This window comes from Sarcophilus harrisii, chromosome 5 (assembly GCF_902635505.1).
Source record: "Sarcophilus harrisii chromosome 5, mSarHar1.11, whole genome shotgun sequence".
Taxonomy (NCBI): domain Eukaryota; kingdom Metazoa; phylum Chordata; class Mammalia; order Dasyuromorphia; family Dasyuridae; genus Sarcophilus; species Sarcophilus harrisii.
The window spans coordinates 100,623,408-100,647,344 of NC_045430.1; the positions used below are offsets into that span (position 1 = coordinate 100,623,408).

The following is a 23,937-nucleotide window of genomic DNA, read 5'->3' on the forward strand; positions in this document are numbered from 1 at the left end:
TTGTAAAACAATGCTTTACAATGCACAGAAGGCACTTAATGTTTGTTTGATTTAGCTAAAGTACTGGGTGTACACTCTCTCAACTGACAAAGGAATGCTTACATTACTGAAATATGAGCTAATTTTTTTCCAATACAATTAAAAACTCCACTTATTCTACTGACATAAATGATAAGTAGGACAAATCTAAATAAACAGAATGGAATCTTCAGTGACAATCATCCTAATAAAGTATAATTCAATTTAATGAAGTAAAAAAAAACTAATACATACTAAGAGTTTTCAGTCTAAACAAGCTATAGTATAGCTTTATAGTTAAAGAATATATTTATATTTAATATAATATAAAATATATTTATACATATATATATATTAGATAATAATAGGATTTATACTTAGGCAGTGTCTAATCTAAGTTTGTCAATTTACAGATAAGGAAATGGAAATTCATTGAATTAGAGGAAATTTCCTAAGGCCATATATGTAAATAAAAAGGAAACCTGGTGTCTAATATTTATGTTATGTACAAAATTTTAGAATTCATATATACTAAATTCAATTATCAAGACTGATATAGGCTTCTGGGGAAAAACTAGAAGACGTGCATGATCAGCTTTTAAACAATTATCACATAAACATGTAACTTTCTGCATCCTATACTTTTTCTTCCTCAAATTTTGAAGGAAAACTTCCTTTTTCTCCACCAAGATTAATTCCTTATGGAAGAGATAAAAGGGGCTATTATGTAAGGTTGAATCGACATAGAAACCAAAGAGGGGATGGTTGTCAGTTTTCTTATTTGTTTTTTCTTCAGATTGTGCTGAGATATTCTTAGAGAATATACCTTTTGACTCTACATTCTTCCCAGTCTCACAATATTATACATTTATCATATATGGTCACATAAATACATTATACGTGCATTGTACAGCTCAGAATCCTATTTGTATGTTTTGGAGCAAGTAATTTAATCTCTCTTGCGTGGTTATTTATCATAAGGAAGTAGGATTAAATGATCTCTGAAGTGTCTTTCCAAGTTTACTCTCATAAGTAAAATATGTTATGAAGTTAGGTGGTAGAGATAAAAATGACAAACTGAAAACAATCCCACCCTCAAAGGACTAATAGTTCCTTGACATCCACATCAATATTCCCACACACTAATTCTTCTACTCTCAAAACCCATCTTGAAACATGAATAGTAAATATTAGGCAGGTTAGATAGCCCTGACTTGCTTTCCATTACCTCATTAGTATTCTTCTCCTCTTTTAACTCACCACAATGCCAACCACTGCAGGAAAATCAACCCCTCAGGCCATCTCCTTTCTGTTTCAACAAGAGCACTTTGTTTTCATTTTTTTTTTTTTTATACATAACCAAATTTGCTGTACAAAAAGAATCAGACTCTGAAATAGTGTACAATTAGCCTGTGAAGGAAATCAAAAATGCAGGTGGGCAAAAATATGGGGATTGGGAATTCAATGTAATGGTTCTTAGTCATCTCCCAGAGTTCTTTCACTGGGTGTAGCTGGTTCAGTTCATTACTGCTCCATTGGAAATGATTTGGTTGATCACATGAGCACTTTGTTTTCATAAAGCAAACATTAACCATATGATTTCACTTCTCCTTATTTAGAAATTGAAATACCAAACCAAAAAAAAAAAAAAAAAAAAAAAAAAAGAGGGAAATAGAATTATGAGTAACAAGACAAGAAACCAAGAATGAAAGAAACTATCTAGTCTTCAAAATCAAAGAAAAAATTCAGTTCTCCTCACTTCAAAAGGATATGCAATTTATGGAAATAAGTTTTGATGGGGTTTTTTTCCCCCACAGTTGAACCAAAACATTTTTCCTGAATTACAAACCATCCATAGACAGATTTTTCTATAAAAATTATGATGATGCTCTGTCAACTTTCTTATTCTAAAAATATCTAACAAAAAAATTTGAGGTAGAAGAAAGAAGTATTTCAACTTTCCATTGCAGGAACACATTTCAATCATATGATGACTGAAATAATTGATTATAAGAAATTTATAGCTATAGGTCCACTACATTTACTAATACTATAATACCATACTAATATGCTATTAAGATTTTCACCAAAATTCTAATATCTGAATAGGTATCTTTGACTTCCAGGATGTTCATTAAAGCTACAAATAAAAATTTTGCCCCAAATATATTTTATCATATTTAAATCAAAATTTGATTTTTAGCAAAACAGTTGTACAAGCTTTAATACAAATGAAAAGATGCTATTTCACATAAAATCATTATTAATAATGTCTCAAAATTTATACTAGTTTTCTATTACTTTGTATCACTTGCTTTAAAATATATATGTAGTTTAAACATGTAGATTTTAAACATGATTGTCACAAAAAATATTTTAACATGTCAAAGATGAAACATCAAAAGGCACATGTAGATTGTCGATAGTTAATATCCTTATTCCTTAGAGACAAATTCCTTAGAGACAAAATGTTTGTCCCTGTAAACTTTATTCTCACAAAATTAAAGTGAGGTTAGTGCTGACTAAAAAATATAGCTAACATTCACAGTTTCATATTTAAAAAATTATGTATGAGGTACACAGCTCTTCACTTACATACCCTTATTTTTTTCTTCCATTGGAGAATGACAGTCAACAGAATCACATAACCTAAAACTATTTATCAGAGTCCAGAATACTGGATTGAAAGAGGGCAATGATTAACAAAACTTCTGTAAGAGGAATGTCTTAGTAGTTACACATATAAGGCTCCAACTTATTCTTCATAAGAATAGAACATTCCCCAATTTACTCTCTCTGGTAAAGTTTATCTGGATAAATGATAAATAATACTTTCTTAAACATTTATACATGTAAGAAAATCATTCACACTTTTTTTTTTTTTTGGCAGTAAGTCTTCACCAACAAGATTCACCTTTCCTTTGATGATCGGACATAATTATCTCTTATACTTTTTGTTAGTTGTTTCATGAATATTTTGTGTATTCTTCCACAGTAAGTATGTACAGTCTTTTGTAGTTCCAGTTCTAATGGGTGTAACAAAGAATGCACCTTATCATCTTCAAAAGAGCACTAAAAGTGAGAAGAAAAAAAAGGAAAGTCAGTTAAAAACAGATTAACCTATGATTTGATTAAAGATAACATTGTTATTTGCTATAAACCTAATTTTATGAAGGTAGTATTTGTCTTAACTCTTTCCATGATAAATTAAATAGCAAACAATTAAAAAGCATTTAAATGTTTTCTATATATAGCAGACACTGCAAACTCTGAGAATATAAAAAGCATAAAAAGGTCCTTGACTTAAAAAATTTATATTCTAAAGGGAAAGAAAAATACATAATTATATACAAAATATACTGAGTAAACGCTGAGAGATCGGGAAAGACCACCTACAAAATGGTGCTTGAACTGTATCTCAAAGGAAACTAGAGATGAGTTTAAGTGAAGACTAAGAGCCTTTCAGGAATGAAGGACAGACAATGTGCAAATGTAATGAGTTAGAAATGGAATCTTTATGAGAAACAGTTAAGATAAGCAGACTGGAAAAGTAACAAGGGGTCCTGATGTGAAGAATTCTAAATTTTCCACAGAGAAATAAATTTGCTCCTACTCACTGGAATTTGTTCATCTTAGATATATGGATATTAGATATATTATATATATATATATATATATATATGGAAGACATATAAAGGGGGAATATAAAAGTCTAGACCTATGATTTTGATGGTGTGTAAACCACCTTCAACAAATGTAGAAAAGCAACTCATCAGCTGTTTATACTTTTAGACAATGACTTAGGACACCAGAACACAAAGTTAATGCCATATGTAGGACCTGAACCCAGATCTTTCTGACTAAAAGATAGTTTAGTCTTTTAGCTTAGTCTTAACTATCTAAATATGGCAGAATATTTATGATAGGCAATAATGGGAAATAAGATTGATTAGAGAAAGAACAGATAAGGACTGTGCTGAAAGATGATTATTTTGGTAAAAGTGAAAAGAAAAGGTCAGAGGGTGAAAATGCAAAGTTGGTTAGAATCCTGCTTAAGGGAGGAAAAATATGAAATAGAGTTAAAAAGAATGTGGTAGTGGTGCGTACCTGAATGGTAGATGTGATGGGAAGAGAGAAACTGATGCATTAATGAAACTGCTTCCTGGGGCAGGGAGGGAAAAGGCTTTCATAGAGATCAGGTTAGCTCCATGGTCCTACCCTTTGTGGAGATCATTCAGTCAGAAATCCAAGTTATATCAAACTGCTGAGGTTAAATTTTCCCTATAAATTTATTTATAGTCCTTGCCATGTTTGCTGCATTCATTTGGGTCAGGGGTCAGTCTACCACAGGGGTCTGTCTCACGGTGTCTTTCCTCTTACCTTCCCTCTTCACCAAGCCATATGTCTCTCTTACCCCACTATACCTTATGGTATCTTTCCTCTCGGATCCCACTTTTCCTCCTTAAAAGTTTCCTCTTTTAGGATGTTAAATCCTTTAGAGATTTAAGATTTCACAATCTCATGGGTTGTCCTCTTTCTCCTAGGTAATTCTGTGTCCCACTAAGGAATATGCTCTTTCCATCATTAATTATTATCATTATTAATTATATAATGTTATATAACTAATTATTAAAACCCCTTTCTATGCTCTCCCAACTCTATTTCATATTCACCATTCCTAGTGTCTATTGTATCTTTTTCATTTTGTCTGTAACCTCTTCTAAATAAACCTACCTTTTGCTAAAGAGAACGGTCACTGTGAATTCTTTAAAATTTGGTAGCTTTTATCATCTAGTGTCCCAATAACAACAATTAGTGCTGTATCAACCACATCAGTAGGATCTGGTTTTCCCTGTTTCCAGTAAGAAGGATTAGTTTTAACAAAGTGGTTTGGGTACCTGATTGACCCTGACTTCCCTGATGCAAGTACTTCCTGGTTACTTAAGGGCATAAAAAGTCCCATCCATGCTCAGGGATAGTCCCACCAACTAGGTAAATTTCTGAAAACCACATGAATCGCCAGATACTTCAAGTATAAATGAAGTCAGACCCTGCTGACTTGCTATGTTTCCATATAGAGAGGGAGAGTCTCATACAAAGAAATCATATGCATGAATGTATACATATTCATACATATATACATATGTATGAATGTCTCAATTTGTTCCAATTCTGAACAGGAGTGGCATTGTCTTGCTTTTAACAAAGAAAATAAAAACAATATAATGACAGAGAAGGAAAAAGAAAATGTTTCAATGTGGGTTGGTAAATAGTGTCAAATACAGAAGAACATCAAAAGGAATGAGAAGTTTATTGGTAGTCCTTGAGAAAGCAATTTCAATGGAGTGGTAGAGACAAAATCAAAATTACAAAGGATTAAATAGGAAGTTGTTGGTAGTACAGAAATGCAGCTAATAAGTATAGAGAAATGACAACAAAATATTGATAATGGAAAGAAACAAACACCAAGCCAGTGAAGGAAGATCATGATAAAGTTACTGGACTGTTTGTTTCCCAATTTAGGGAAGATATAAATTTGATAGAAGAGAAGAAAAATGCCAGTGAAAGACTACCAAGGAATAGAGACAAAGGTATGACTAGTCATGTCATTTTCATTTGGATGACTGCAGTTAAAATCAGAATTTGGGAGTGGGCAGACCATGGTTGTATGAGTAAAGAGGAAATATAAGCACTTTCTTGTGCTCCAAGAAAACATGAATCTATAGTGACCATCAAGAGAAGGATCTAGTAATGATCAAATGAAGAAGAGATGAGTAATAGTGGCTGGTGACTGGCTCCTGATTGACATAACAGAAAGGTCTGGTTTTTTTCCTAGAGATGTGTGATGGACAAGTTCCTGGATTGGTCAAACCTATAGATTCACTAGAAATACTCCCGATAATTCACATGGAGACAAATGATAAAATGAGAAGGAATTTAGAAATAACTTTTTTTCTTTTTTTTTCTCTAATATTTTTATTTTCCTCAGTTACCTGTAAAACAATTTTTTACATTTCTACTTAAATCTATGAGTTTTATATAACTCTCCCTTCCTCCCCATCTCTATCCCCCTTTAAAAAGGCACATGTGAAGTTATGAAAAAACACTTCCATAAAAGTCTAGAAATAACAGAAGACTTTAGGAGCAAGAGGTTTTGGTTTTTGTTTTTCCAGGCCAAATGCAAACAGAGCGTTTGGAGAAGGAAGTCAACACTGAAAATCATATCTCTGAACAGAATTTGGATTTCTGGGTCATATAGCTTAAAATATAAAAATCAGGGCTCCTGAGAAAGAATAGGTACTAATAGGTACTAACAAGATTGATTGGGTGGGTGTGCAAGTTTATATATATAAAAAATGCCAAAGAAGTAAGCTGAGAGAACAGAAAGAGGAGAAGAATAGTAAGTGATGGAAACCAATATCCAAGAAGTGAATCAACAATAAAAGTCATGAACTTCATTGGTTATTAATAAATACAAAAGGCATGTAAAATAAAACATTAGAAGTCCCAATGAAAGATAGGAAGTTCTACCCCATGGGAATTATTTAAGAGACTGGGATAGGTCTAATAACTAGAACATGCCTAATGAAGAAACAGAGTTGATATTCAGGTAGATAAGAACATGTTAATAAAGAACCAAGAGAAAACAACTTAGTAAACTCCAATTTTATTTCTCGTTTTTCTGGCATGGAAGACAATCATTTTATCAGTAAGACTAAAATGAAAAAGGCTAAAGAGGAGCTGAAATTCTAGTTAAGAATGTGGCTAGAAAGGGCGAAAAGGAGTCTAACTCATTACATTCTTAACAATGATCTAAAATGATACCACATTGAAAATGATCAAGAAATCCAAAGAGGAACATTAGTAAGTTTCTTTACTCATTATAGGATATCATAGAAAGGTAAGACACAATTTATGAGCACAGAAACTATGATCCTACAGAAAAAACAGCATGAGCTCAAAGGAATAGAAGTCTATAAGCTATGTTCTCAATGGGGAAACCCTTGGAATACTGAAGCCGAAGGCACAACAACAGCTGTAGAAATATCAGAGGGAAAAGACCTATTGAAATAATTTAATCAGAGATAGTCCAGGAAAATGAAAGCTTTCAATGGTATCCTAATGGGAGATGACTTTTGCTGAAGACACCAAACCTGCCAGCATTCTGAAGCACATCAAGAGAAGTCTAAGTCAGCAGCAAGAACTTCAGGAAAGTAAGATCAGGGCAAAAACAACCTTGTGAAGGATGAGGATAGCCTTAGCACAATGTCCCAAATTAAGAACCAAGGTTGAAAATATTGAATAAAGATATTATGAAGATATATTATAGGTTAAGAGATTTCCAAGAAGACATTTAGGCTCAGGGGGAAAAAAAAGTTTTGACTTCAAGTATTATAAAAATACCAGGAAGAAACAATCAAGAAAAAAAATGAAATGAAATATCTATTGGAAAAAAATTAGGGCTTGAAAGAGAGGGCAGTAAACATTAATCATTTTTTAAAACTCCCTGAAAATTAAAACTCAATGATTCCACGAGACAAGAATTTTTACAAGACAAGAATTTTTACAACAAAATAAATAGTAAATAAACAACACAAAACAACAACAACAAAAAAACAAAATAAAAAGTAAAAGAAATAAGAGTAAAATTTAGGTTATCTACTATTAAAAACAACTAACTTGGAAAAAAGGCCAACCAAAGACAATTAAAAAAAACCTGGAAACCACATTTCAAGAAACCCTTCCTGAAAGACATGAAACTTCATCTATTCTATACCTCTTTTCTCCCAAAGCCTGGCATCCATATTTCAAGAAATCATAACTGAAACTATTCACATGAAAACTCCCAGAAGTGACATAGTCAGAATAGCTCAAAAAACAAAGCCACTAGAAAGAAAGTTCATTCAAATATCAAGCACTCAATCAGGATAACATAAGCACCACTTACTAAACTGAGTCTCTTCTGATCCAACTCCAAGTATGCCCTCCTTTTTAAACTAAGTTTTATTTAATTACTTTTATATTAACTTACTATAAGTACTTAATTGATGCTCTTGTTCTTGGTATATAAAATGGTCAAATCCAAAATAACAACAACAAATTTAAGTTTTTTAAAAAATGGATTTTAAAGCGTATTAGCAGTCCCCAACCTCAATGAGATTAAGTGAATAGGTCCAGAAGAGCTACATGAATAATAAGTACTCAACATTTATATAGTACTCTAAAATTTGCAAAACTTTCTTCATAATAATCCTGTGAGGGAGGTGATGAACAATTTTTTTTCCCAAGGTAAGGAAAGAGATTCAGACACCTTATTTAAGGGGGCAGAACCAAGGTAGCAGACAAGAGACATGTTTTTTTTTCTAAGCTCTCTCCATGTCTCTCAAACTAACAGCAAATCCAGTCTCTTAACTGATTTTGGAGTGACAGAACCTACGAATATTGAGAGCGTAACAAATTTCCAGCAGAAGATAATTTTGAAGATTTCTAGAAAAGATCTGTTTCAATTGGGCACAGAGGGAGGTGGGCGGAACACAGGCTGTACACAGTCCCAGGGTGGTGTGGGCTTTGTGAGCCAGAGAATCTACCAGGAGGAATCTACAGTAGTGTTGGCTACTCTGATCTGGTTGCAAGCCAGTAGAGCAGAGAGTTATAAAACATGCAACGCAAATACAAGAGACAAATAGTGAGCACCTAAATGCCAGAATTTCACGGGACCTGGCCATGTCCACCCAGCACCAGAAGTTTAGTCAGCACTGACCCAGCTCATCCACTGTGACTTGTAGAGGAAGCTTGGACAATCTCCCCTCTGCCCTAAAAGCAGACCTCAACTTAAAAAAAAAAAAAAATGGAACAAAAACCCCAAAAGAACTCTGACCATAGATGGTTTTTATGGATAAAGAGACTAACAGATTTCAATCCCTGAGGATACTAAAAGCAGATTGTCTCCAGATGAAGTCCCAAAGGGTATATAAATTGGTCCCCATATTACAAGGCTCTCTTGGAAGAATTCAAAAAGGATCTTAAAAAAGAGTTAGAAGAAAAATGAGGAAAGGAAATGAAAACTTTGCAAGAGGGTTTGGAAAAGGAAACACAGAAATTATCTGAAGAAAATTCCTTACAAAACAGATTTAGTGAAATGGAAAAAGCATATAACTCCTGACAAAATAGCTTTGACAAAATGGAAAAAGAAAACAACTCCCTGAAAAACAGAATATGTGAAATGGAAAAAGAAAACCACACCTTGAAAAACAGAATTTGTGAAATGGAAAAAGAAAACAATTCCTTAAAAAACAGAATGGAAAAAAATCCATAGAACAAAACAACTCATTTAAAAATTCAATTGGCTAAATAAAAAAGCACAAAAAAAGGTAAATGAAGAAAATAATTCACTAAAAATTAGAAATGAACAAATACAAATGAATGACTCAATGAGACATCAAGAATCAGTCAAGCAAAACCAAAAAAAAAAAAAAAAAAAAAGGAAAAAATAGGAGAAAATATAAAATACCTCCTTGGAAAAACAAATAACCTAGAAAACAGATTTAGAAGAGACAGTCTAAAGATTATCGAATTTCCTGAAAACAATGATAAAAAAAAAAAAAGCCCAGACATTATCTTTCAGGAAAACATCAAGGAAAACTGCCCAGATGTTCCAGAATCAGAAGGTAAAATAGCCACTGAAAGAATTCACCGATCACTTCCTGAAAGAGACCCCCAAATGAAAACTCCAAGAAATATCATAGCTAAATTTCAGAACTATAGGATCAAGGAAAAATTACTGCAAGCAGCCAGAAGGAAACAATTCAAATATTGAGGAGCCACAATCAGAATAACTCAGGATTTAGCAGCTTCTACCTTAAAGGATCAAAGTGTCTAGAATCTGATATTTAGATATTTTATTTAGGTAAGAAGACACACAGCTTCTATGGATCAGAGCAAGATCTGAAATGTACCCTTTCCTGACTTCCAAGTTCATTAACAGGACAGCAGGACTAGGTGCTCTAGCCCTGGAGTACTAGTGAAGAGGAGAGCCCAATGTTGAGCATTACAGACCAAAGAAAATAATAGTAAAAATGATCTGAGGACTAGGGCATGATTCCCTATACCTTGAGACCAAAACTTGGTGTGAACCAATAGCTGATAAAAATAAAATGAAAATAAATAAACAAAAAACAACAAATAAATGTGTGCAAATAAAGGGAACGCAACCGGAGAGAGATATTATGGAAATAGAGATCAGGGGTCATATTTAGAAGAGGGTAACAGAGCTAAAAAAAGCCACTCCTTTTTCAATAAGAAATAGCAAATGATCCCAAGCACAAAAGATTGCTTAGAAGAACTTAGGGCATCTAGATGGCACGGTGGATAGTGGCTGGGTAAGTCAGGAAGACCCGAGTTCAAATCCTGCCTCAAACACTTGATACTAGTGTGCCTTAATCCCACTGCTTTAAAAATAGAAATTTTACGCTAAATATTCCTAGACTTCCTTCAAACTGATCTAATAATCACTTTTCTGATTACCTTTCTCTGAATATTCTTTAATTTTATTTAGTAATGTTTTTTTCTAAAAATGTGGTCTGAGTCAATTGCCATTCAATTGTTACAGCTGTGTCTAATTCTTGGTGACTGAATTTTAGGATTTTCTTCGCAAAGATATTGGGAGTTAAAGTAGTTTGCCATTTCCTTATAGATAAGGAAAATGAGACAAAACCAGTAACTGAGGCATATTTGGATTCACAAATATTTTTCCTGCTCCAGGCCTGGTATTCTATTTGCTGTGCCATCTCAACCCTAATATTAGAGTATTAAATTCAATTCTAAGTGCCATAACATAGGAAGTATTTTTCTAAAGTTCAAGGAAGATGGAGAAGGAATGGAAGACTAAAGAAACCAGAAATTATTTACTCTGGAAAAGGAATCTAAGATTATTTGTCTTCAAGAATTTGAAAGCCATATAGAAGAATGTCATATAGAAGAATGGTTAGACCTGTCCTATTTGGTCCCTGAGAAGTAGTAGCTAAAAATCATAGAAAAGAGAAAACTGAGTTAGATAAAACTGAGTAAATTATTAGAGCTTTCTTAAAATAAAATGGGCTGCTCTTAAAAAAAGATTTTTCTCGCCTAACATGACAGAAAAGGAAAATAAAATGTGTTGGAGGGAATGTGAGAAAATGAGGACACTTTTGCACTGTTGGTAGAATTGTAAATTGATTCAACTGTACCAAAAAGCATTATGGGACTATGTCCAAAGTTCTATAAAAATGTGCATATACTTTGACTAAGCAATACTCAAGTATTTCAAAGAGATCAAAGAAAAGGAAAAAAGGGAAAAACTTGCATGTATAAAAAATATTTACAGCAGTTCTTTTTGTGATGGCAAAGAATAGAATATTAAAGGAATTGAGGAATGGCCAAACGACATGTAGAATGTGATTGTGATGGAATACTGTAATGCTGTAAGAAATGACAAGTCAAGTGGTTACCAAAACAACTTGGGAAGCATTACATGAACTAATACACAAATTTATTGTAATAGCAATATTGTAATAATGATCAACTATGAGACTTAGTTACACTAATCAAAACAATGATCCAAGACAATTCCAAAGGACTCATGCTGAAAAATGATATCCACCTCCAGAGAATGATAAACTGTGAATGCAGAATGAAGCATACTTTTTTCATTTTCTTTATTTTTCTTGCCTTTTTTCCCCCCAACATGACTAATTGTTTTACATTTACTTCAATATATATTAGTAATATTATATAGCTTGTTTTCTCAATGTGTGGAAGAGAGGAATGAGGGAGACAGAATTTGGAAGTTAAATTTTTTAAAAAATGAATGTTAATAGGGACAGCTAGGTGGTACAGGGGATAGAGCACCAGCCCTGAATTCAGGAGGACTTGAATTCAAATCTGGTTTCAGACACTTATCACTTCCTAGCTGTGTGATCCTGGGCAAGTCACTTAACCCCAATTGCCTCAGCAAAAAAAATAAAAAATAAAAATGAATGTTAATAATAAACAAATAGAAAAAAAAAATAGTGTTTCCATTTTAATACTAGATTTATTCAAAGAAAAATAGATACCCCCTAGATTAGAAACCCTCTTTAGAATTCTGGAGTGGAAGGGGCCTATCTCTTTCTAGTTTTATCTCTCACTGTTACCCTTTACAAACTTTTTATTTTGGCTGCTGGACTTATTACCATTTCTAGAATATGCTCCATGAGCTTTTCTAATTTTGCCTACACTATTTTTTTATTTCTGTCTCTGCCAATCTCATCTATATTTATCTAAAATTTAACATACAGGTTAAAATTAAAACAAAACAAAACAAAACAAAACACTACTCCATAAAATCTTACCTGATTCTGAATATGGAAAATCAGCATCTTGTATTTTCCTACCTATAGCACTTTGCTCCTACCTATTCCATAATGTTTAGGATATTCCACTTTGGATATTATTAATTTATACATATATTTTATCTCCTTTTTTTGTACCCTAGAGGATAGTAATGTCTTCATGGTCATTTCTAAATCTTTCCATAGCACTTAGTCCAGTACTTAAAATAACAGGTTCACAAGGAATGCTATTTAAGTCATCTAAGGAAAAGTGCCACTTCAATTATATGCTTGCAAATACAATTCAGTACCTGCACTTCAGATGATATTACAAAAACTTATCTTGGTCACACAACTAAGCAGTATGTCAGGAGATACTTGAAAGATTATGGGGGTTCCTTTTAACTGTTCACAATTCATTCTAAGTTAAATAACTTCACATTATATGTTTTGATATATGGGAAACATATCTCACCCTAATTACAATGGATGGGGCTAGAGTGAAGAAAGTGTGATGAATAGAAGAATTTGGAGATGAAGATAGAATGGTTAAGATTCTACTTTCCTGAAAATATGACTAAAAGATCAAATACTTACATTTCGCAGTGCTTCATAAACAGCTCTAAAAACTGGTTGCTTATCATCATGGTAAACACCTCTGTTTCCATGGAGAATAAAGATTCCTTCTTCTTCAGCTTCTCGGCAATTACTTCCATATATACAATGATCTGGCCGATAATTCCATTGACATGGAAAAACAAAAAGGCTTTCTAAATGTAGAAAAACATATCACAAGAAGGGTTTAGAGATGAGCATAACTCTAAAAACAGTTTTCTACAGAACTAATATTTGGTAAGGATTTTAATATTTAACAGAATTTTTACATGACAAAATTTATCAAAATGAAAACAAAAATGTGTCATTTAGAATATGACTTTAAAAGTAATGATAATAAGTTTAATTACTCAATGAAAACTATGACAATTCAGAAATTGCCCATCTGACTTTAAAAGTATGAAAACATATAATTACCTGGATTATGAAAAAACATTATATTTAACAAATCTTGATCTCCCCATGTGATATTAAGTTTGTATTTTTTAAGTAATGGCATAAGTATCTCTCCCCATTGTAAACGAGCAGTTGTCATGTCATTCTGTAAGGAAAAAAAACACATTCAGATTATATTTAAGTATAGTTTCAAAAGAAAGTCTCAAATTTGTTTGCAAAATTATTTATCTTTAAGTCACACAAAAACTTACAGGTAAGGAAAAAATAGCATTTAGTCCTTCTTGGTTTATTTATTCTTGGTTTCCCATATGAAAATACCTTATGATTTTCAGTTATTAAAAGTATAGGTTAAAAAAAGGGTCTAGTAAATGGTACAACTTAGAATTTAAATAAATTTTACTGGAAATTTTCATAGGAATTTATGTTTATAAGTTCTGAGTATATATAAATGTGTGTATAAAATATCAAACATATATATTTAATGTTCCAATTTTGCACTAATAGTTTCCTTATCCAGTATTGGTGTTGGAAACAACAGTAATTTGGAGTGCTGGAACACTTAAAGCTAGTTGTAGGTTAATGAATTTAAATCAATATATAGCGCATATAGTGTTGGGAAAGTATATGGTTAATCAAGACAACACATACATTTTACGATATCTATAAATAGTTTAACTTTCCCTTTGAAAACATGTTTCAAAAAATTTCTCTTTAAATCTAAGCCAAAAAGCCATAATATGTCTCACATGTTTTATGCCTCATTTTGTGAGGCATTTTACTGATGTCTTCAATTACTGCTAAATATCTGATTCATTTGAGAATTTTCTAATTCATCAATACAAATTTATGTTGGCTTAAGTAACCTAACAAAGTACCATTATGCTCTGGTACCAACAAAGTGACTTTTAATAAATTTAACTGAAATATAAAAAATAAAAAGCATCATATTAATCTATAAGATTAAATCCAGGAACTGAAAGGGAAAGACTAATTTAAGGGGGAGGAGGGAGGAGAGGAGGTGGAATTCTCAACACAAATTAAATAGCTTCCTCCCTCCCCCATGATTTTGCAATTGTGCATTTTGGTTACTGTCATGCTCACAACACAAAAGCTTGCTATTTTATTTGCAAACAGGAAAGCTTACAAAACAGGTACCAAATTTCTATAAATTTGGAAGAAAGAACACTGTAAGGAAAAGCTTTCAAAGTCAGTCCTGTATGAAGCAATCAACAATCTAGATTTGAAGGCTCTTTTCATTTCTGATCAATCACCATTATTCACTAGGCTACAGTAATATATCAAAAATATGTACTTTGACTATGTTGGAATAATCCAGAAATGTAAGGGGCTGGTTCCAAATTCAAAATAAAAAATATTAATAAAACTATCAACAAAGATCAGGATTATATTAACTGATGGAAAAAAAAAGCTTGATAAAATATAACATTCAATCTCACCACCAGAAACCAGGAAGGTGATCAAAAATTCATGTTACTATCCTTACAAGGGCAGAAGGTGAAATGTGGTTATCATAAAACAGCAGCTTTTTGGGAATTGATCACAATAAAAAGCATGAAATTGCCTGTATTTAGGCAATTTTACTATTTTTTACTATTTTGTAAAAGAGAATCTGAATATCATCTGTGAGCATCATCATAAAAAGGGATATACTTTGTTATTTGGGAAATTACAATAAAAAACTCCCCTTCCTCCCCCTCGCCCCAATGTATAAGGGGACACAAATACAACATGTACTCAGATAAACATAATACGAGACTGGATATGATGGTTGGTAGGGAGATAAGAGGAAAAGTACTATAGAGAAATCTGAAAAAGGAAGAATAGGAAATTGATTCAGAAAATGATGCATAGACATGGCAACTAAGATGAAACTTGAGGGAAAAAAATTGCTGAAATCATTATCTTATGCTTGAAACAAGAAGATTCATACAATGCTAACATAAAAGGTTAGAGGAAAACTAATTATGCTTTAGCTGAAAGTGAAAAAGACAAAGAGTAGCAAACATAATCATAGATAAAACAACAGCAAAACTAGACTTAATTCAGAGAAATAAAAAGGTAAACTAAATTATTCAGGAAGGTATCAGAGAAAATACTGTTAATTAATATTAATTTATATAAATACATAATACATATACCCTGAAAGGTATGGCATCTAAATACTTATAGGAAATATAAATAAGTTGCAGGTAGAAATAAATAGTAAAATAATACATTGAGGACCTCAAAGTACATTCTTTTTAGACCTAGACAAATCTACTTCCCAATATTAGAGGTCTAAATAACATTTTAGAAAAATTAGACATATTTCTGTTAATTATTAAATAAAAAGAGAAAGGTACATGCACATTTCTTTGTATAGCTTTATAAAACCTGACCATATTTAGTATAATAAAAATTAACATGCAAAAAATAGACATCATAACTAAACACACATATATTCAGTCAAAAGACCAGTGAATTGATTAAAAATCAACTGAAGAATAACAATCCTAATGAATTAGCGTGTTAAAGAACAATAGAAACAATGCATAATTTCAAAGGTCAGTCAAAATTTTAAGACTCATTCAAAGTGGTCTTTTTACTTTGATCAACTTTTATCTTTTATAAGCTTTTTATTAACTTTCATTTTTTATCAATACTTTTTATCAACAAGTTGGATATGAATTAAATAAACTTAGAAAACCAATGGACTAAAAATTTAAAGCACCAATTAAACAAGAAAATATACATTCTGAAAATCAAATTTAATTAACACTATCAAAATAGAAATTAAAAAAAACCCTACCCTGTTAGAAAATAAAACTAGTTTTTTTTTTTTTTAATGGACCAATAAGGTAAACAATTAGCCAATTTGATTTTTAAAAGGAAAAAATAAATTAAATAATCAGTATTAAAAAATGAAAATGAGAACTTCCAATGATTAAGGAAGAATAGATTCTTTTAAATGTAATAGAAATTGTTTTTGCCAACTACATGCTAAAAAAATTCCAACAGCTTAAACAATATTATTAAATATTTTTAAGATGCCTAGAATAACAGAACACTATTGTCTTGAAAGTTAAACCAGGGAGAGTCAAAGCAGAGAAAAATAAACAAACAATAGATCAAGTGATCATAAAGATCAACATAAGATTTTCAAGTAAAATATCACAAAGAGGTTATAGAAATATATCAAAAATATTTATCTTTACAGTTTCATTGGAGAACCCTAGACAATCTATAAAAGAAAAAAAAATAATTGAAATATTACTTTAACAATACAGCAGGGGAAAGAAATAAGAGAAATTGCCTTTCAATTAACACTTGAAAGTCTACCTGCCAAAAACTCAGCAACTACATGAATACAACTACAAAACAATTTTTACACAAAGACTGACCTAAATAAGATAAAATATTAATTGCTTATGGATAGGCTGAGCCAAAATAATAAAAAATTATAACACAACATAAATTAATTTACTTATGAGTCATATCAATTAAAATACCAAAAAATTAGGCAACCTGGATAGATGGCTGGCCTAGAGTCAGGGAGTTCAAATCTGATGGAGTCAAGAAGGTGGAATAAAGGATTCATTGAGTTCTCTCCAAACCACTTCAAATTCCTTTAAATAATGACTCTAAATAAATATCTGAGCATCAGAACACACAAAATATGGAATGGAACATTTTCCAGTTGAGAACAACTTAGAAGGTCTTCAGGAAAGGTCTGTGGCACTAAGCTGGGAGTCTGGTGTACAGTTTCAGTGCTGGTGCAGTTCTGGTCTAGGTGCCAGCAAATCAAGAAAAGGTTTAGGGGGTCTTTGAATCAGTGGCAGGACTGGCATTTTCCAAAATCTCCCCACCCAGAGACACCAAAGATAACTTGAAAGTTCAGCAGGAAAGATTTGTCTCAACTAAATGAGAAAGTCTTGGGAAACCAGCAAACCAGATGTGGGCAATGGCGATGTGGGCAGTGGTGGCTTCTGTCGCTCACAAGTGGTCTCTTTATTAGCACTGAGGAAGGACTCTTTCTTCACCACACTAAAACTTATAGCTACAGAGGAACAGGGCCTTCCTCATAGTTCCAGGGCAGAAAAGACACATGTGTGGTCATGTCCCTAGAAGGATCTCTGCAAACAGTGTACCCTCCACCCTACAAACTGAGCCCTATTTTCACAAAGAGTTAAAAGTTGAGTAATAGGCTAGGAAAATGAGCAGATGACATAAAAAGATTCTGACCACAGAACATTACTATTGGTGACAAGGAAGATCAAAACATACACTTAGGAGAAGATAACAAAGTCAAAGCTCCTACATCTCAAGGCTCCAAGAAAAATGGAGGTGCTCAAAGGGGAATCTAAAAATAAGATAGAGAAAACATTGGAAAGAGAGCCAAGAGTGGTACTAAAGAAAATACAAAAAGCTAACAAGAAAAAGAATGTCTTAAAAAGCAAAGTTGGCCAAATGGGAAAGGAAGTACAAAAGCTCACTGAGGAAAATAATTCCTCAAAAATAAGAATTGAGCAAATGGAACCCACAATAAAACAAACACAAAAGAATGGGAAAAAATAGAAAATAAAGTGAAATATCTTACTGGAAAAAAAACTGACCTGGAAAATAGACAAGGAGAAATAATTTTAAAATTATTGGTCTACTTGAAAACCATGATCAAAAAAAGAGCCTAGAAATGATCTTTCAAGAAATTATCAAGGAAAACTGCCCTGATATTTTAGAACCACGTGGTAAAATAGAAATTTAAAGAATGCACCAATCACGTCCTAAAAGAGATGCCAAGGGGGCGGAGCCAAGATGGTGGAGAAGACACACGCGACTTTCTAAGCTCTTCTCTTACCCTCTTTATCAATATTATATCGAGCCTCAAAAATAGTCTTGACTGCTACAATTCGTAAAGATAAGAAGTAAAACAACTCACCGGCCGAAGAAAATCTGCAGTCTCGCCAAAAAAAGGTTGGTTCCGGGGCCAGGGGGGAGATCAGCACAGACAGGGAGAGAAATTAGGTTCTGAGGAAAGCCTCAAACCGAAAGTGAAAGCACAGATCTCAGCACAAGCTCGCAGCCCCAACCCGCAGTACGGGGCTTTTCCTTGGGGCAGTTGTGATCCTGCACGGCAGGAGGACGCAGCCCGGGTTAGCCTCCAATCTGCGCAGTGGGGAGCTCGGCTTGGGGCCATAGAGCTTTTCCAGGGCCGATTTGCATTGGGCAGAGACACTGGGGCAGAGTTCGGGCGGTCTGCGGTCAGCTGCTAATACTCACAGTCCCACAAGAGGCTCCGGCCTGGGGCAGTGACACTTTCACCCCTTAGTCTCTAGCCGAGGGCAATCGCTAACCCACTCAGCCCAACTGGGCACTTTGATAGCTCAGCCAGTGCTGAATCCACTTCCTGTTGGGGGAAGGGAAAACTCTCACTCAGAGCACTCCCATACCTCAGAGCCGGAAATCGGTTTACATCTCTCCCTGCTCTGCAGAGGAAGCTGGTAACCCCCTTGCCTAGGAGACCTACCCTAAAGGCTTTAAAACATGAATAAAAAGATGAAAAGAACGATCGACAGCTTCTATGCAGAAAAAGAGCAGGTCAGCAAACCTGAAGAGACCTCAAACAGCAAAATGCATCAGACTGTCCTCCTTTACATGATGCTCTCATAGAAGAGACCATTAAAAGTCTCAAAAGAGAGTTAGAAGATAAATGGGGAAAGGAAAGAGAAGCCTTACAAGAGAGCAACAACTTCCTGAAATACGAATTGGAAAAAGTAAAAAAATCTCAGGAAAGTAAGAATTGTGAATTGGAAAAAATAAAGAATTCACTAGAAAGTAGGATTTGTGAATTGGAAAAGACAAAGAACTCTCAAGAAAGTAGGATCTGTGAATTGGAAAAGACAAAGAACACGCAAGAAAGTAGGATCTGTGAATTGGAAAAAGAAAATAATTCACTAAAAAAAAAAAATTAGTGAAATGGAAAAAAATTCCACAGACCAAAACAATACATTTAAAAACTCAATTGGACATATACAGAAAGAAGTAAAAAAAGCTAATGAAGAAAATAATTCTTTAAAAATTAGAACTGAACAAATAGAAACTAATGATTCATTGAGACAGCAAGAATCAGTCAAGCAAAACCAAAAAAATGACAAACTGGAAAAAACCATGAATTATCTACTTGCAAAAACGACAGACTTGGAAAATAGATCTAGGAGAGATAATCTGAGGATTATTGGACTTTCTGAAAACTATGATGAAAAAAAGAGCCTAGATACTATTTTACAAGAAATCATCAAAGAGAACTGCCCAGATGTAATAGAATCAGAAGGTAAAATAGGCATTGAAAGAATTCATCGAACACCTTCTGAAAGAAACCCTAAAATAAAAACCCCAAGGAATATTGTGGCAAAATTTCAGAACTATCAGATTAAGGAAAAAATTTTACAAGCAGCAAAAAAAAAAAAACATTTAAATACCGAGGTGCCACAATAAGGATCACCCAAGATCTGGCTGCCTCTACATTAAAGGAAAGAAGGGCCTGGAATATGATATTCCGAAAGGCACAAGAACTTGGGATGCAGCCAAGAATAAACTACCCAGCTAAGCTGAGCATTTTCTTCCAGGGAAGAAGATGGACATTTAATGAAACAAATGAATTCCATTTGTTTCTGAAGAAAAACCAGAACTAAACAAAAAATTTGATCTCCAACCATAGAACTCAAGAGATGCAGAAAAGGTAAAAATAACTCTTGAGAATTGTATTTCTGTTGTGGATATACAAAAAGAATACATGTATAATTTGATTGTACTGATATAACATAAAAAAGGGAAGTAGATATGGAAAAGGGATGATGGCAGAATAAGGTGGGAAGGAGGGATAAAAAGAGGGAAACCACATCCCACAAAGAGGCAAAGGAAACTTATCATATCTGAGGGAATTTAGAGAGGGGGAGGAACATTGTGTGAATCTTACTCTCATCAGAGTTGGCTCAAAGAAAAAATAATTGACATTTGTTTTAGAGAAAATTCTCTCTCGCCTCATTAAAAACGGGAGAGGAAAAGGGAAAAGAAAAAGAGTAATAAGGGAAGGAAGGGGAAAAGACTCAAAGGGGGGGAGGGAGGGATTATAAAGAGGGTAAGCATCGTGATACAAGAGGGGTACATAAGTTTAAAAGGGGGAAAGAGGGTTGGGGGAGGCAAGAATAAGTAAAGCACAATCTGGGGTTATTAGGATGGCAGGAAATACAGATTTAGTAATTCTAACCGTAAATGTGAATGGGATGAACTCCCCCATAAAGAGGAGGCAGATAGCAGACTGGATCAAAAGTCAGAACCCTACAATATGTTGTTTACAAGAAACACATTTAAAGCAGGGAGATACATATAGAGTAAAGGTAAAAGGCTGGAGCAAAATCTATTATGCTTCAGGTGAAGTCAAAAAAGCAGGGGTAGCCATCCTTATCTCAGATCAAGCAAAAGTAAAAATTGATCTAATTAAAAGAGATAAGGAAGGAAACTACATCCTGCTAAAGGGTAGCATAAACAACGAAGCAATATCAATATTAAACATATATGCACCAAGTGGTATGGCATCCAACTTCCTAAAGGAGAAGTTAAGAGAGTTGCAAGAAGAAATAGACAACAAAACTGTAATAGTAGGAGATCTCAACCTTGCACTCTCAGAATTAGACAAATCAAACCACAAAACAAATAAGAAAGAAATTAAAGAAGTAAATAGAATATTAGAAAAATTAGGTATGTTGGATCTTTGGAGAAAATTGAATGGAGATAGAAAGGAATATACTTTCTTCTCAGCAGTTCATGGAACCTATTCAAAAATTGACCATATATTAGGACATAAAGACCTCAAAATTAAATGCAAGAAAGCAGAAATAGTAAATGCTTTCTTTTCAGATCATGATGCAATAAAAACTACATTCAACAAAAAGTTAGGGGAAATAGACCAAAAGTAATTGGAAACTAAACAATCTCATCTTAAAGAATGATTGGGTGAAGCAGCAAATTATAGATACAATTAATAATTTCACTCAAGATAATGACAATGATGAGACATCATACCAAAATTTGTGGGATGCAGCCAAAGCGTAATAAGAGGGAATTTTATATCCTTAGAGGCTTACTTGAATAAAACAGAGAAAGAAAAGATTAATGAATTGGGCTTGCAACTAAAAAACTAAAAAGACCAAATTAAAACCCCAATCAAATACTAAATTGGAAATTCTAAAATTAAAAGGAGAAATTAAAAATATTGAAAGTAAAAAAACTATTGAACTAATTAATAAAACTAAGAGTTGGTTCTATGAAAAAGCCAATAAAATAGATAAGCCTTTGGTAAATCTGATTAGAAAAAGGAGGGAGGAAAATGAAATTAGTAGTCTTAAAAATGAAAAGGGAGAACTTTCCACCAATGAAGAGGAAATTAGAGAAATAATAAGGAGTTATTTTGCTCAACTTTATGCCAATAAATTTGATAACCTAAGTGAAATGGATGACTACCTCCAAAAATATAGACTTCCCAGACTAACAGAGGAGGAAGTAAATTGCTTGAATAGTCCCATTTCAGAAAAAGAAATAGAACAGGCAATTAAACAACTCCCTAAGAAAAAATCCCCAGGACCAGATGGATTTACATGTGAATTTTACCAAACATTTAAAGAACAATTGGCCCCAATGCTATATAAATTATTTGATAAAATAGGGAATGAAGGAGTCCTACCAAATTCCTTCTATGACACAGACATGGTACTGATACCTAAACCAGGTAGGTTGAAAACAGAGAAAGAAAATTATAGACCAATCTCCCTAATGAATATTGATGCTAAAATCTTAAATAAGATATTAGCAAAAAGACTACAGAAAATCATCTCCAAGATAATACACTATGATCAAGTAGGATTTATACCAGGAATGCAGGGCTGGTTCAATATTAGGAAAACTATCAATATAATTGGCCATGTTAATAACCAAATTAACAAAAACCATATGATCATCTCAATAGATGCAGAAAAAGCATTTGATAAAATCCAACATCCATTCCTATTAAAAACACTTGAGAGTATAGGAATAAATGGACTTTTCCTTAAAATAATCAGCAGCATCTATTTAAAACCATCAGTAAGCATCATATGTAATGGAGACAAACTGCAACCATTCCCAATAAGATCTGGAGTGAAACAAGGTTGCCCACTATCACCGTTACTATTTAATATTGTATTAGAAACGCTAGCTTTAGCAATAAGAGCTGAGAAAGAGATTAAAGGAATAAGAATAGGCAATGAGGAAGCCAAATTATCACTCTTTGCCGATGACATGATGGTATACTTAGAGAACCCCAGAGATTCTGCTAAAAAGTTATTAGAAATAATCCACAACTTTAGCAAAGTTGCTGGTTATAAAATAAACCCACATAAGTCATCAGCATTCTTATATATCACTAACAAAATCCAACAGTCAGAGTTACAAAGAGAAATTCCATTTAAAGTAACTACTGATAATATAAAATATTTAGGAATCTATCTGCCAAGGGAAAATCAGAAACTTTATGAGCAAAATTACAGACCACTTTTCACACAAATTAAGTCTGATCTAACCAATTGGAAAAATATTAAATGCTCTTGGATAGGGCGAGCAAATATAATAAAGATGACAATATTACCTAAACTAATCTATTTATTTAGCGCTATACCAATCAGACTCCCAAAAAACTATTTTAATGACCTAGAAAAAATAACAACAAAGTTCATATGGAAAAACAAAAGGTCAAGAATTTCAAGGGAATTAATGAAAAAAAAATCAAATGAAGGTGGCTTAGCTGTACCAGATCTAAAATTATATTATAGAGCAGCAGTTACCAAAACTATTTGGTATTGGCTAAGGAATAGATTAGTTGATCAGTGGAATAGATTAGGTTCAAGGGATAAAACAGTCAACAAATATAGCAACCTAGTCTTTGACAAACCCAAAGATCCCAGCTTTTGGGATAAGAACTTACTGTTTGATAAAAATTGCTGGGAAAATTGGAAACTAATATGGCAGAAACTAGGCATTGATCCATACTTGACACCGTACACCAAGATAAGGTCAAAATGGGTTCATGACCTAGGCATAAAGAATGAAATTATTAATAAATTAGAGGAACACAGGATAGTTTACCTCTCAGACCTGTGGAAGGGGAAGGTCTTTATGACCAAAGCAGAACTAGAGATCATTACTGATCACAAAATAGAAAATTTCGATTATACCAAATTGAAAAGTTTTTGTACAAACAAAACTAATGCAGACAAGATTAGAAGGGAAGCAATAAACTGGGAAAATATTTTTACAGTCAAAGGTTCTGATAAAGGCCTCATTTCCAAAATATATAGAGAATTAACTCTAATTTATAAAAAATCAAGCCATTCTCCAATTGAAAAATGGTCAAAGGATATGAACAGACAATTCTCAGATGAAGAAATTGAAACTATTTCTAGTCATATGAAAAGATGCTCCAAGTCATTATTAATCAGAGAAATGCAAATTAAGACAACTCTAAGATACCACT

General features: G+C 33.0%; 1 protein-coding gene across 4 annotated transcripts in view; it reads right to left on the reverse strand.

The window, feature by feature from the left end:
- Nucleotides 1-2,871: 2,871 nt before the first annotated feature.
- The window catches only part of GXYLT1 (glucoside xylosyltransferase 1), a 77,312-nt gene continuing 56,246 nt past the window's right edge, over nt 2,872-23,937 (reverse strand). For all 4 annotated transcript variants that reach the window (XM_031938166.1, XM_012551672.3, XM_003772452.4 and 1 more), the window contains 3 exons: nt 13,398-13,521; nt 12,963-13,135; nt 2,872-3,090 (listed from right to left, as the gene is read on the reverse strand). In XM_031938166.1, the coding sequence (XP_031794026.1) occupies nt 2,929-3,090; nt 12,963-13,135; nt 13,398-13,521 (459 nt within the window). In that variant the 3' untranslated portion in view covers nt 2,872-2,928. The remainder of the gene's footprint in view (nt 3,091-12,962; nt 13,136-13,397; nt 13,522-23,937) is intronic.